Raw genomic sequence first — 15,695 nt, forward strand, 5'->3', positions numbered from 1 at the left:
TCCACTCCAGAGGAGCTGAATTGGCAGTGCGTTTGAAACAGGGATGCTCTTCCCTCAAAAGGCTGCCTGAGCAGCAGTCTGGTTGGCAGGGTACAGCAATTCTGCATAGGGTAAATGGATGCAAACATTTCACAGAAATTGCCCTGCTTCCTCTCAAAGTAAATAGCACTAATTTATGGAGAGCAAATTTTCAAATCATAAAGTAGAAGCATCTGGGCCTCTTACAGACCAACTTCACACAAGGTTACAGTACTGTACAGCATGCTACTTCTCAGAATAAAGGCTTCTAGGACCATAGATGTGTTTGAGAATGATCAATGGGAAAACCCAGAGAGATGGCTTACACAGATGTTCTCTATGTGGAATTTGAATATAAATTAAAATACCAGCTTATGCACTTGGGAACCAGCCTTTAAATTCTCTAGTGCTTTTAATCATTTTTATTTCATTTTATTAGAAAAAGAGAATCATTGTCTACAAACTATTTTCTTTCTAACTATGCAAATACAATGAGCAAATCATCTGCAATATCAAAATACTGTTTGTAAATCACTGATGGCACTAACAATTTTAGGAATTTGATAGGACAGAGTATTGAGAAAGACCAACAACAGATTTCAAATTATAGGCATTAACTGAATTTTAAGAATAGAAAATAAAATTTAAAGTTTAAAAGTCAGTAAGTTTAAGTTCTCTGACTTTCAATAATTTAAGCCCAATCATCAAGAATTCAGAAGCACCCAATATGTTCAAAGTTGCACAAATGGGTACAGATGATAGAAAAGTAATCCCCATGCAATGTTTTAAGTGTTGCTATCAGATATATTTAAGTGATACTTTACAGATTAAAGCTCTGTAAAATCAAAATATATCCTCCCGATTACATTTTAAAACAGTCACAATAATTTATCAACAGTTGCCATTTCACAGCAATTAGAAAACAGGAGTTGATACAAGGTGAACAAAAAAAGTACTTTTTCCTCTTTTAGGAAATAAACATATGTATATACATACACACACACACACACACACACACATAACATCATCTTTTAAAATTCAGAGTGGTTAATTTGCTTTCGTATTATATATATTAAAAAAAATCCCTAAGGTCAAAATACTGAAAAAGCGCAAAAGCTGAAAAAAGAAAACCACATTTGCCACTTTTAAAAAATACATTATTGTCTCAGTGGTTCTTTTTTTTTTTTTTTTTTAATAAAGTTAGGTATTATGAGGACTCTGCACTCGTCAGACTCCCAGGACTGTACTAGGCCAGACGGAATTCAATCCAACCCCTTCTCAGTCTCCAGGAAGGATACTCCCTAACCCTTCCTACAAGATGATAGAATACATGCCTCTCTTATGAACTGTTAAACTGGGGAAAAAAACATGCCCACCTGGAAGCAATCTAAGTCATAAAAGTTCATGAATCTGTGGGAGAGACCGCCTGAATGAGAAGGCTATTCTTTGGATATAAGTTAGGAGCTTCTGGAAGTATATAAACTCTTTTAGGTCACTAGAATACAGACTTAAAAAATGATGTCTCCATATATAACGATCTATTACAGGGGTTGGTAAACTACAACCCATGGTCCCTATCTGGCATGTCACCTGTCTTGGTAATAAAGTATTATTGGAAATCAGCCATGCTCACTCATGTATGTGTTGTCTATAGCTGCTTTTGTGTTCAAATAACAGAGATGAGTAGTTTGAAAGAGACTGTATTGACTGCAACGCCTAGAAGAGTTACCCTCTGGACCTTTGTAGGAAGAGTTTACTGAACCCATGATGTAGGGCACCACGTGTACTCGTTTCCTAAGAATTAATGCACCTCAAGATTTTAGCATGTCCTCCAAGAATAACCTGCATACTGGGGGCTCCTTAGCAGATCAAATGTCAAACACCCCACCCTTGAAGTGGTGCTTGCCTTTTGGGTGAGGGAATAATTTGTATAGATTTTCAATATATATCCGTAAAAGTTAATAAATACACACACATGAAAGAAAGCCAAATAAGGAAAGTATGCCTGTTGATGTTCTCTTAATGTTTTCCTATTACAGGGGGGGTGGGGTGGGTACTAAAACGATTCTTTCTGCCAACTTCTTTCAGCTTTTCTTTAAATTTGGTGGGGTTTTTTTTTTTTTTTTTGGTAAGTCATGCTCCCTCCTCACCTCCCATACAATTAATAACCTTTAAAGCAGCCTGCCTAAAAATGTTTATTTACCTAGTTTGGTGAGGTCTTGTTCAGGAATAGTATTTATTTAAACTAAACATAGTAAAGATTATTCTTTTAGAAAATATTCCTAAAATACTTTATCTCTGTTACTCTAAGAAGGGTAAGATGGTACAGGGAAATTAAACTCCGCAAAATATACCTTAAGAACCAGAGGTACAAAATAGCTACCATTTCTGAACGGTAACATAAAATAAAAACAGACCAATCTCTCAAATTTGAAGAGCATATTTTCCCCTGCCCTGAGTCAGCTAATGAAGTCTTTTTCAAACAGGGAACCTCCTGAACTCAAGCAGCTGTTCATGAATCTTTAAGAGTTCACAGGTGTTTTGTATTTCCATAGTTGTTGAAACAGGGAAGATAAAACAGAGAAGATATTTATCAAACACAAATTTATACCAAAATTAACCGTTTTTTTCCACCAGCTTACTTTTTTTTTTCCCTTACTTTGTTAAAAAATGAACGGTACGGAACTGTACGTGATCGATGTTTCCATCACCCCTTATGTTTCTACAGCGCATTAGCGGATTCCAAAGTGCTTTCACGTGCCGTCTCGTTTATTCCTCACAACACCCCTGTGAGGTAGGTACAGCAGGTATTAGTCTCCTCATTTCAAGACGAGGAAATTGAGGCAAAGAGAGGTTAAGTGACTTGCCCAAGATCACACAGCTGATTAAGTGGCAGAGCCAGGACCAGAAATCAGCTTTTCTGACTCCTTGGCCAGTACTCTTCCCACTTGAATTACTGCCCCCCAATTATGAATAATGTTCTGTGTATCAAAATTGAAAGGTTACTGAAGTCCATTTCAGTGATGTTTAACAGTAAAGTTAATTGAGAACTACAAGAACAGTAGGTCTGATGATTTTACTTGACATAATAAAACTGGTGCAAAACCACTTTTACCTAATTAACTTATAACCATTTGGTCCAAATACATAAAATATGCAATATTTACAGCATTTTCCTTTCTTTTCTTTTTTTTTTTTTGTAAATGCAATGCTTTAAAACACATTATAAAGCACCTTAGTAAAAATAGTCTACAAGTAAAAGTACAGAAGAAGTAGGAAAATCCTACCCATACCACAGATCACTAATGGAGTTATAATATGGAATCACCAATATGTCAGTATATGCTCTACAAATAACCCATGGAGGAACAAATACTAAACTTACTTTTCTGACATGAATGTGTGGAAGCCTTAACTAAAACTCCAGACAATGTCAACATTCCTTGAAGTATCTCCCCAGTCTCAGATACTGGGAAGACATGAATCAGAAATACTGCTTTGACTCTTTTAAAATTGGTTTTTAACACTAATAATCAGTTTTTTTTAAAGAATATTAAAACGACCTACATAAATGTGGGCAATTCCAACTACGGCAGAAACATTCTTAGCAAATAGGATCAAACATTCCAATAAATTTCATGAGACATGATTCACAAAAACAAAGCACACAATGCCAAACAGTAACACTATTCAGTAGAGGTGTATGACCCAAAACCTCCAGGTGAAGGCGGAAGCAGCAAATGGATTAATCTTCATTCATGGTTAGCTGGGGAAAAAAATGTTTTGTCCAAAGGACACTATCAGAACTTACGTTTGAAATTGTATTTAGCCTCCAATTAGACCCGCTATGTGTTAATTTTAGGCGATGTGTAGGGTTTTTCCAGGCAGAAGGTTATAACTCCCACCAAAATTTAACCAGGAAAAAAGAAGAAAAAGGAGGAAGAAAAAGAAAAAAAAGGCTGAAACTGAAACCTCTGAGGCCACTGAAACTTACCAGCCAGCATCTACTTCCCGGGGGTTACTGCTCCCTAACTTGGCTCAACACACACTGTCTCTCACACCCATCAGCAACCCGACTTGTGGGGCTGAGGTGAAGACAAGGTCGAAGTTTTAGTTCAAGAACCTAACAGTCACACCTTGTACTCAGTTCGACTTAGGGTAAATCTTTTCATAGAAAAAGTTTTGTGCGAGGATGTAGAGGTCTCCGTCTTTTTCCCGTACAGCGTGGGCTCTGATGAACTGGAACTGCTCCAGGGCAAATTCATAGAACTCGTTCTCCATTTTCCAAATGTCAGATTGCTGCAGTTTCGCAATGGTTTGTTTAGTTGGGAGTTTCTTCTCTGTGGTTTTCCTAAGATGAGATTTCTTTCCTACTTACAAAGGAAATAAAAAAAAAGGTGAATAATTCTGAGAACACACAAAAGAGCGATGCTTCTTTATGTGGAGAGATGGATTAAGTTAATGTGGCACATTGAAGGACAGTAACATAACTGTTTTGCATTAATATCATTCAGGCAAGACTGGTGCCCTAATCATACTAGAACTGTGATTTATTCCTTTATAATGTAAATCCTTAACCTGTTAGAGACTTAATGAGATGTCAAATAAGAAAAGTAAGGATCACCACTCAGTAAAGTGTAGGCCATCGCCTTACATGCTGTTCTAATATCAAATGCTTGGTGCTCTGACTAGTTTATTTTTTAAATATGATAAAATATCTCTTTTCAAACTTAATACTAATTTACCATAACCTACATTGTCCATGTGTGAGAAGTTAGGGCATATGCATACTCTGGGAAGAGTTGCTATATTGGGTCTTACCAAAGAACAGGGGAAAATTCCACATTTAGATTGGACCAGAGCCCTGCCACTCAGCTATGTCATACAGTCAAGGCCCCTGAAGCACACTTTACCCTGGCAGACACAGCACCTGCTGATTATCATGACTGGGACTCAGTTTCACCATCCCACCCTTACTCTGAACAGCATTAGGTCTAAACAGGTCTCAGGTGCAATATGGTCATAATGTTTGTTGTGTGGCATTAGTTAATATGACACATTTCTAAGGAAGACTGTTCTGCAGCTCGTATCTTTCCACTAGTCCTACAATGCCTTCTAATTATCATCTAACGCATGTTTTATTTGCTCAAAAAATACTGAACGGACACCAGCTGTGTGCCAGGCCCTGTTTTGTATTGAAAATGCTAAGAAGGGGGGTGTCCGGGTGGCTCAGTGGGTTAAAGCCTCTGCCTTTGGCTCGGGTCATGATCCCAGGGTCCTTGGATGGAGCCCCGAGTCAGGCGCTCTGCTCAGCGGGGAGTCTGCGTGCCCCGCCCCCCCCCCCCCCCCGTCTGCCTCTCTGCCTACTTGTGATCTCTGTCTGTCAAATAAATAAATAAAATCTTAAAAAAAAAAAAAAAAAAAGGAAAGAAAATGCTAAGAAGAAACAGGTAATATAATATACCCGCCTTTCTGGAATTATTTCTTGGGCTTTACTCAAGAAATGTCAAATCACACATATTTTTCAAGTTGCGAACAAACAAAGTTAAGGACAGCTTTGAAAAGAAACCTGTCCTTTATATACCTGTCCGGTAGAGTTCTGTAGCGCCCCTGAAAAACCGGGGCAAAGCTGCCTCCAGCAACATGATAAAATCTTCAAGTTCTTCAGTGACTCCCACCAGAAAGTATTCATTAATTAGGTTATACTTGGCTTGATCCATAGCCCACCTGCTTCCCACATTCCTAAATCCAAAGAAAAGGAATTAGAAACCTGGCTGTGAAATCTGCTATGTATTTTTTTAATGCCTCTGACACTACAGATTATGGAGAAAATAAACACACGTCCATCCAAAGCCTTAATGCCCTTTTATTAATGTCTCGGGAGCGGGGGAGTAAATTACTTGATTTCAAAGGTCCATCCCAGTTCTACGAATCTATGAAACATACTAAAGAAGTAAATTAAAATCTCCTCACCAAAGTCCAAAAGACAATACCCTTTTATTGCTCTAAGGCACGGGTTGGCAAACTTCTTCTGTAAAGAGCTAGAAAGTAAATATCTTAGGCTTTGCAGGCCATATGTTCTTGGTTACAAATACTTAACTTTGCTCTTGCAGTGTGAAAATAGTCATAGACAATAAGTAAATAAATGGAAATGACTGTGTTCCAATAAAACTTTATTTATAAAAACAGATGATAGGCCAAATTTGGTCTCCAGATGGTAATCTGCCAATTCCTTTTCTAAAGATATGATTAAAAATTGAGAAGATGTTCTTCCTATACTTCCAGTTCTTCTTGTGCTGTTATTATGCTTTGATATAATCTATTGAGTAGGACCCTTAAGGTACACAGTGATCCAGTAATATGTCTCACATAATGAGCAAAAGAATAAAGGCATTCCTTGCATTTCTCATCATGGTTTTAAGGAAGACACTAACTTTGAATGTGTTCCTATTTCTACTTTTCCTATTAAAACGATTAGAATAAATATGTACAAAAATGTACCATTTTTTTAAAAAAATTGAAAGTTCTGCACATTGAGGAAATAAACTCTTTTTTAAAGATAAAAAAACCTTTATTTTCCACCTCATATTTATTAGCAGACCAAACCACAACCAAAACCTTGGCTTTTCTCAAAGTAAAAAAATCAGTTAACAGTAAAACCAGGTGAATAATTTACCCACTAACTCTTTTCTTGATCTAAAATGAATGGCTAAGGGGTGCCTGGGTGGCTCAGTGGGTTAAAGGCTCTGCCTTCGGCTCAGGTCATGATCCCAGAGTCTTGGGATTGAGCCCCACATCGGGTTCTCAGCAGGGAGCCTGCTTCCTCCTCTCTCTCTGCCTGCATTTCTGCCTACTTGTGATCTCTGTCAAATAAATAAATAAATAAATAAATAAATAAATAAATAAAAAATAATAAATAAATAAATAAATAAATAAATAAATAAATAAAATGAATGGCTAAAACAACAAGCTTAGGAGAAAATGAGCTTTATGAAATTATCCCTGGCCTCTAATCAGGAGATCTGCCAGAATATAGCAAAATATGTTAACATCAAAACCAAAAAACTATGAGGCACCTGGATGGCTCAGTTGGTTAAGAGTCTGCTTTCGGCTCAGGTCATGATCTCAGGGTCCTGGGATGAATCCAGAGTCAGGCCCTGCTCAGCAGGCCTGCCTCTCCCTCTGCCCCTCCCCCTGCTTGTACTCTCAACTCCCTCTCAAATAATAAAATAAAATAAAACAAAAAATGAAAATAAAACAAAACAAAAACTCAACATTAAAAACCAGCATCTGAGAAAACACTGCCAAGGATATGATGTATGAAGAATCTTTTCAATGCACTTTAAAGGTAACTATAAAACTAAATTATTACTTAATTACATGTTATTTTTAGTCTGGTCTTTCACTAATTTCCCTATACCTAGCCCTTGACTGGTATGTTCACACTTGTGAAACACAGATTATAGAGACAATAAAGAAGATTATCAACTTAAGCTAACTTTATGTCCCTACCAGCATTCCGAGCTGTGGCCACAGAAGAACGGGATTTGAAGCCAGAGCTTCTCCGGAGCACAGTCTGAGCCGCCCTCGGCCACACATTCATCAAAGGTCTGGAACAGACACAAAACAGCACACATGAGCCATAAACGCAGGTCTCACCTATCAAATACCTTAACAAGTTAAGTTATTAAATACACAGGCAGCAGCGGGTGGGATGAGCTAGTAAATTAAAGAGATAGGCAGGTTACAAAAACATACTTGAGACATTAAGGAAAGTTAAATAGATTTTTTTTTTTTTTGCCCATCTTTTTTTAATGCTGATGTATACAGGAATTTTCTTTTGCTTTTACTATACGAATTAAACCCTCCCCCACTCAGATAACAATTTGTCCTTGAGAATACGGTTTATGTTGAATTTGTGTATCTGTACTTTCTAGCCCCCTTCCAAAGGAAATTAAATAAAAACAAGGCTAAAGATATTCTACATGAAATAATCATTTGAAAAGAATATAAAGGAGGACTACACTGAAGTCTTCCCTCCTTTTCTCGATAAAACAAACAAAACTCATTGCACCAAGCAGAAATGACCTCGGATACTGATGACTTGTGTGCCCTCCTGTCCAGGGCATCTGAATGAATTAATTAAACGGGAAAGAGACTCACAGGCTATGAATCTAAAATTAATCAGCTTCACTTCTTCAAGTACGTACAGTCTGTCACAGGCATCTTAACAGTAGGTACTATCTATTTGAAATGATCCTGAGATGCCAGAGAACAAACTTGGGAGCTCTTGTTGTCCTGGTGAGACATCTACAAATGCCACCTGTTACTTCTGAGAAGAGAAAGTGTGGAAGAGTAGAAAGAGCGTAAGAGCTGAGTAAAAGCTCTGGAGTTTCTGGAACCAGGTTCAACTTTATTTTAAGTAAGTCTTTAAGGACTCCAAACCTCAATTTCTAATCTATACAATTAGATACACTCAAAGGGCCCTTTCAACCAAAAATCTATGAGAATAGGACCAGAAAATCCTTACACCTGGTGCTGGGTGGAGCTAGAGTGGAATGATTTTCTTTACTGTGGCAACATTCAAAAGACAACAGCAGACCACGGCCCATAATTTGCCCATTCCTTTTATAAATGACCTTCTCCATGATATAGCAAAAAGGTCTATAACTTGGGTTTGAATCCTGAACCCAGAATTAAATTTTGTGTTTGTTTCCTTTCCTAAGAAAGGAGGACATGATCTTACTTTGAGGAAGAAATAAAATCACGAACGTAAGAGAATCTACCACAGCTGACTGTCCACTTGCAGGCATTTGATAAGGGGAATGTGTCTATGTCTGTGCGGGTCTCTCTCTCCACCCCACCTCCCTAATAGTCAAATACAAGGTTTTGTTGTTTCTTGTTCTCCTTGACCTTCACGGCATCTGACCCTCCTCTTTCTGAAAATCTCTTGGTCTCTCTGCCCCTACTGGATCCTTATCTATATCTTTGGACACTCCCTGTTCTGGCTTTGTTGGTTCTCTGTCCCTTTGTGAATGTACTATCATTATCTTCTTTGAAGGCATGTTTTGGTCCTTCTACCAGGTATGGAAATTCATCTCTGTGATCTTCTCTTTGCCCATTGCCTTCCTTAGCTTATTCACACTTTCTACTTCCTTGGCTTCATTTATAATTTCTAGGCAAAAGACATCTAAATCTCAACCTCCATCCAGATCCATCACTTCTCATCTTCTAATACCTAGGATGCTTTTCATTTGAATTTCCAATATTACTTCACGCTCAATACTTCTGGCAAAAGGATTACGCTGTCCGTGTAATTCAGACTAAAGATCTCAAAACATTTCCGAGTCTTTCTTCTCCCTCACTTAACATCAGATGAGGTAACATCTTTCCAATCCATCTTTTGTCAGTCTTGCTTCTATCAGGGTCCCACAATGCCATGTGTCTATTCTTATAATCACTTTCTAATGGGCTCCCTGCCCTCCTTCCTTCAATTCCTTCAACCTGCTCTGGAGAGTTACCAGATTAGTGTAAGGAGTCACTTGTTTCCAATGTCTCAACTGAAAAAATCCAAACTTTTTATCCTGGCTTTAAGAAATGCTTCATTTCTGAAGCATTTCATCTCTGACCTCGAAAAGCTAGTTATCTTATCTCTATGTGTAACTTCCATGTTTACCAGATTAGCCTGTTTTGTAGTTTCTCAAGCATGTGATATATACCTTAAATCTAAATACCTTTGCTGATTACATTTTCTTCCTCTAAAAGTGCCTTCCTTCGCAATCTGGTTTACAAGAAGACTATCTTTCCAATGATTCTGGTCCAAAGTTACTCTTACCTTCTTTAGACTGGTATAAATTAACTATACTGCCTTATAACAGCCAGCTCTTAGGATACAGTTATGTATATCTACATGTACGTCTTTTTTTTTTTTTAAGATTTTATTTATTTGACATACAGAGGTCACAAGTAGGCAGAGAAGCAGGCAGAGAGAGAGAGGGGGAAGCAGGCTCCCTGCTTAGCAGAGAGCCCGATGCAGGGCTCAATCGCAGGACCCTGAGATCATGACCTGAGCCGAAGGCAGAGGCTTTAACCCACTGAGCCACCCAGGTGCCCTACATATACATCTTTATCTGAAGAACTTGCTTCATGTATTTTTTTTTTTAATGTGTATTATGTTCTCTCTCATCTCTTTGAAGGATCAAGCAGTATGCATTTGTGTCCTCCACAGCACACAATCATTGCCATACAAATTGCGCAATCGGTAGTGCAAATGATTGGAAAGACACCATTTCCAGGGATTTTCATAAATATTAAAGGCACAGTTCTAGTGAAGATGAAGATAGAGGCAGGAACATTTTTTCATGAAGCATTTTGACAGTCCTTAGAGTTCTCTCAAATTCTCTTAGGATCTCTCTGTAGCTAGCTAGATACATATACCAAATTATAGCTACACACACACACACACACACACACACACACACACACACACACAAAGTGAAAACACCTCAGTTTACTCTTAAGACTCAATAAACCCCGGGGCGCCTGGGTGGCTCAGTGGGTTAAGGCCGCTGCCTTCGGCTCAGGTCATGGTCCCAGCGTCCTGGGATCGAGCCCCGCATTGGGCTCTCTGCTCAGCGGGGAGCCTGCTTCCTTCCTTCTCTCTCTGCCTGCCTCTATGCCTACTTGTGATCTGTCAAATAAATAAATAAAATCTTTAAAAAAAAAAAAAAGACTCAATAAACCCCATTTCAGTGGCCATAACATTATTTCTGAATTTTACAAGATGGTCCGACTTAGACGCATTGGCCTAAGTCACTTCATAAAAAGTAGTTTTATTATCATTTATGCCAACTTGTAGCTCATAACAATAAAAAAACCTGATGTATCTATCTCTACCATGTTTCAATTTCCAAGAAATCTCAGGCTCAGTGACCTGAGTGATGATATACTAGGTTTCTGATTCCATGCCTACCCAATTTAAAGAAAATCCTAGGTCACAGTGAGGTGCCCAAGGAGCTCAGAGGAAGTGCTCTGCTTCCTTACACCTCTATCTGATTAGAGTCCCCGACAGAAAATAAACAAATTATTAAAGTGATTGTGGGTGAACGCACAATCTCTGCTACCATTTTGTGTGCATAAGATTCAAAGACACTGAAAAGATTTTGCTTTAATGTAAGAAACTAGGATACTAAAATGATACAATATTAAAAATTTCCATAGAGTTACTCAACTTTGGGAATTTACACATCCACTACTGGAATAAAAACTGATTAAGGAATAAGCATGCATTAAATTCTCTAGTTAGCCAACTCCTAATTCCTGCGCTCTTGAAGTGTTTTAGTATTTCAAATAAAACAATGTGTACGTAATCTTTAAGTATATTTCTGGCTAGCAGTTTTAAATATGCTAGCCCACTTGGGCAGTCTCCAAAAGTCACTCTTCCATTCTTCCCAGAGTCATGGAGTCTTAGCCTCTCTTGCAGTCAGGTACAGGCATGTGACTAAGTTCTTGTCAGTGGACTTAAGGCAGAAGTGATATGAGTAGGTTCTGGGCCTCTTGGTTAAAAAGAAATTGCTTGCCCTCCACTTCCTTCATTCCCAACAGGCTGGAAGGCAGAAGTAGTGGTGACCCTAATTCAACCAAGCACTTAAGGACAACTTCCTAAAGAACAGCAGAATAACAATATGGAAGGAAAGTAGGTCCTTGAATAACTGTGGAGCGGAAATTGCTCTAAGAGTCTGGACTCCTCACTTTTAGGCTTTTAAGTATGATAAAAATGATCTAATTTAGGGGTGCCTGGGTAGCTCAGTAGGTTAAGCTTCTGACTTCAGCTCAGGTCATGAGCTCAGGGTTCCCCCATGTGGAGCCCTGTGTCCCTCATGCTCCATGCTCAGCGGGGAGTCAGCTTCTCCCTCTCCCTTTCCTTCTGGCCCTTTCTCCCTGCTCATGCTCTCTCTCTCCCAAATAAATAAAATCTTTAAATAAATAAAATAAATAATCTTATTTAAATTATTTGGGCTTCTTTTAGAAGCTTAGTATCTACTTTAATTCACCTAACAAATATTTTCTTAGACAATATAAAAGTAGAAAAATAGATAGGGTTTTGCTTCCTTTATCATTTGGGGGAGGAATTTTGCTCCTATCAACTAAAAGAAACAATCCAAATGCAGCCAGTAGCAAGGAAGACATGGAGAAAAGAGACCATGAAAAATCAGAAACTGGTGAACATACACGTGTGCCAGATTTTAGCATAACAGTAATTCTCTCTTTTCTATCTGTATGTTTGATGAATAAAGTCAACCAAGTATTTCCTAGTGAGAGAAGCCAGATGAAGACAACTCAATCCCATCTTTATCACACACAACTTGATGATTCAGTCCACTAAGATCACCGAGATGAGATGCTGCATTGACTCCCCAGCAGTGACATAAGCACTTGGGCTGCCATACCCATAACACTTAAGGCTGTCACTCAAATCCATGACCATCAAAATCTTCCCATTAGCCTTCTCCTACATTTTGGTCATATTTCAGAAATAGGATTTTCTATACATAAATACTTCTCTCTTCTAAAATCTGAAGTCCTTCAAATAAAAGGCAAAAACAAAAATACTCCAGACTCTCTTCCCCTCCCACAAAACCCAGTTCAGTACACCACAGAAACAAAAAATTATGATCAGTTTTTTCACTTAAAAACCATCTATGTTTAGAAAGAACAATTCATGGTGAGCAAGATCCAGATGTTTTTAAAAGCATGAATATCAAAATGTTCTTTAGACTAGGTTATTAGTTTAGATATTTAACTCCTAAAACTGAAGTTTAAAAAAAAGTAATCAAAATGTGATGCCTGACAGTGATGGCAATTATATGTACATTGAAATCCTTTTCTGCAAAGGATCTGGCTTTACACTTTATACAGAAAACTGAAGCTAAGAGTAAGCTCCCTGGATTTCCTGCTTGGACAAAAGCTTATCTGCATCTCTAGCCCCCTGCTGCCCTCATCTTTCAAGAGGTATTTCCTTCTCCTATCTTTGAATACCATCCTCACCGCCTTCTGAGACCCTGCTCCAACAATTTTTCTCTAGTCTCTTGTATTAGCCATCACCCCCGCTTTCTTTAGATATGTAATACGCCCAATGTCTGTCATCTTAAAGAAACATTTTCTGATGCTTTTTGTTCCTTCTAAAGCCAAACTTCTATCTCAAGAGTGGTCTTTCCTCTAGGTCTTCACTTCATTTCTCAGTTACTCCCCGACCCTTTGGATTCTATTTACATTACTTTCTCAAACATCCCTAATGACCTCCCCAGTGACAAATCTAAGGGACAGTTTTAAATCCTCAAATTGCTAACTCCTTCACAAGTGAAATTATTTTCCCATCTACTTGGACTCATCGGGTTTGCCTTCTGATTCTTTTACTGCAGGCTCCTTGTCATGCTCCTCACTCTCTGCCTACTCTTTAAAGGTTAGCTGCCCCAGAGCTACATATTGGCTCCCCTTCTTTTTCATTTGGTCCTCTTTTCATATTCTAGGTCTTCCAAGTGCAATTTCATTTGATCTCTTGTTTCAATTCTCACCTAATGCTGATGACTCCCACATCTATAATTTAGTTCAGACCTATTTTTTGAGATACAAATACAATTTTTAGTGCATACCTCTACTCACTTATACATGACTAAGAAATAAGATCCAATTTGAACTCATTATCTCTTTCTTCAACTCCATGATAACTGACCCTTCTGTTTTCTCTCTTTTGATGAAAGGAAACACCTATGGTCCCATCAGAAACCGGGAAAGAAGACAAGTCAAGGGTGACCCTGGGTTGTGCACCTTTGACTGAGATAGAGAATACTGGTCTATATGAAGCTTTCAAATAAAAATGAGCTGTAAAGAATTATATTGCTTTCCTGTGATGCTTTTTACATATAAAATACTAACTATCCAAATAATAACTTTTTCACATGCCTTTGTGAGACACAATTGTAAAATTCATGTTCCATAAACAAGGGTCAGGGGACTGTGAATTGGTAAGAACGGTGGAGGCAGAATTTTGTAAGTTAATGAGAAAATTAACTTACAAAAGCATGAAGTATGGATTTCTTCTAACCTCATTGCTACCTTTTATAAACTAATTCATACTTTTAGGTAGAATATTCTAAATTCACTATAATACTTATAGCTGTCAATAAGTCTAGTTAATTTAGAGTAAGAAATTTAAAAAAATACAAATTGGAGTAGGAGCTGTAATCCCAAGAGCAATGAGTACTTTCTTTTTTTCTTTAAAGACTTTATTTAAAAAAAAATAAATAAATAAACACTTTATTTATTTATTTGACAGAGAGATCACAAGTAGGCAGAGAGGCAGGCAGAGAGGGAGGGGGAAGCAGGCTCCCTGCTGAGCAGAGCACCCAACGTTGAGGTTTGATCCCAGGACCCTGAGATCATGACCTGAGCCAAAGGCAGAGGCTTTAACCCACTGACCCACCCAGCCACCCCATGTACTTCTTAATAAACATAAACTGATTCTCCTTTAGATTGTTATTTAGAGCACGTAACTATTTACTCTTTCCAGAAATATGACCGCCTCCCCTTGGTGCTCCACTAACAAAACAGTTAGTAAAAAATATTTAATAATCTATAGGGCAGTTCAAAACCAAAATATTTATAATATTAAGAAAATGTGAGTGATGAGAGTTATAGGCACAGTTAATATTCCTCAGAAGCCATCAGAAGCCCTACATTGAACAAAGAACTGAAGTTATTCAAACTTGGGTATCTGGCCGATACCTTCTCAAAATGAACAAAGTGTACCTGCTCCTTGGCAGAAAACAACTGACAGTGTTGGTAGCCCAGCGGTCCCCAAATGGAGCTGTTTTGACCCAGCAGGTGACATCTGGCAAGGTCTGCACACATTCTCAGTTCTCACCACTGGGACGTGTGGGGGGCTGCTACTAGTTAGAGGTCAGAGATACTGGTTAACATCCTACTGTACAAGCAGCCCCTTATGACAAGTTGTCTGGCCCAAAACAACAATAGTGTTGAGGCTGAGAAATCCTGTGGCAGTTGGTGACAAAAGTTAAGCTTTCGAGCAAAAATAAAAAATTTTGGAAAACTCAATCTGCCCCCATAAGTCTGACAGTTTCCCAATATGTAAAGACTTCTCTGATGAGATCAGTAGTGGTATTAATGAATGTCAATTTCTGATATTGTATAATAAAATGTGTCAACATCTGGAAGGTCCACATAACTTAGTGTATGAGTATGTTTCCAATGGCCAATGCATGATGATATACAATTATGCTCAGTTAAAAAAATCCATTCAAAGTGTTTTAAAATACGTAAATGGATTTTAATGTAGCAGAACATAAAAACTTCACTGCTGTGGTTTCAGATTTCTTATTAGTATAGTATTAAAGAAGAACACCCACAATCTTCTAAAAAAGGCTCTTAAAATCCTCCGTTTTCCAATTACATATCTGTGTAAACCTGGATTTTCTTTATACATTCAACCAAAAGAACATATTCAACAGATGGATTCAATAGCAGATATGAAAATCCAACTGTCTACATTAAGCCAGATATTTTTAAAAAGTTGCAAAAATGTAAAATACAACTCTATACTTTTTTGAAAAATGGTTATTTGCATTAAAATACATTATTTATGTTACCATATGATGGGT

The 15,695-nt window shown here is 37.9% G+C and overlaps 1 protein-coding gene across 2 annotated transcripts in view; it reads right to left on the reverse strand.

Annotated features, from left to right (window-relative positions):
* Positions 1-3,079: 3,079 nt before the first annotated feature.
* Positions 3,080-15,695, reverse strand: part of HS2ST1 (heparan sulfate 2-O-sulfotransferase 1) — a 172,034-nt gene continuing 159,418 nt past the window's right edge. The window contains exons 5-7 of one of the 2 annotated variants that reach the window (XM_080802019.1): positions 7,531-7,628; positions 5,603-5,760; positions 3,080-4,388 (exon numbers count right to left, since the gene is read on the reverse strand). In XM_080802019.1, coding sequence (XP_080658145.1) covers positions 4,162-4,388; positions 5,603-5,760; positions 7,531-7,628 — 483 coding nt within the window. In that variant the 3' untranslated portion in view covers positions 3,080-4,161. Of the gene's footprint in view, positions 4,392-5,602; positions 5,761-7,530; positions 7,629-15,695 lie in introns of both variants that reach the window. The other variant, XM_080802018.1, reaches the window with a different exon arrangement.

The sequence above is a fragment of the Martes martes genome, assembly GCF_963455335.1.
Source record: "Martes martes genome assembly, chromosome: 4".
Taxonomy (NCBI): Eukaryota; Metazoa; Chordata; class Mammalia; order Carnivora; family Mustelidae; genus Martes; species Martes martes.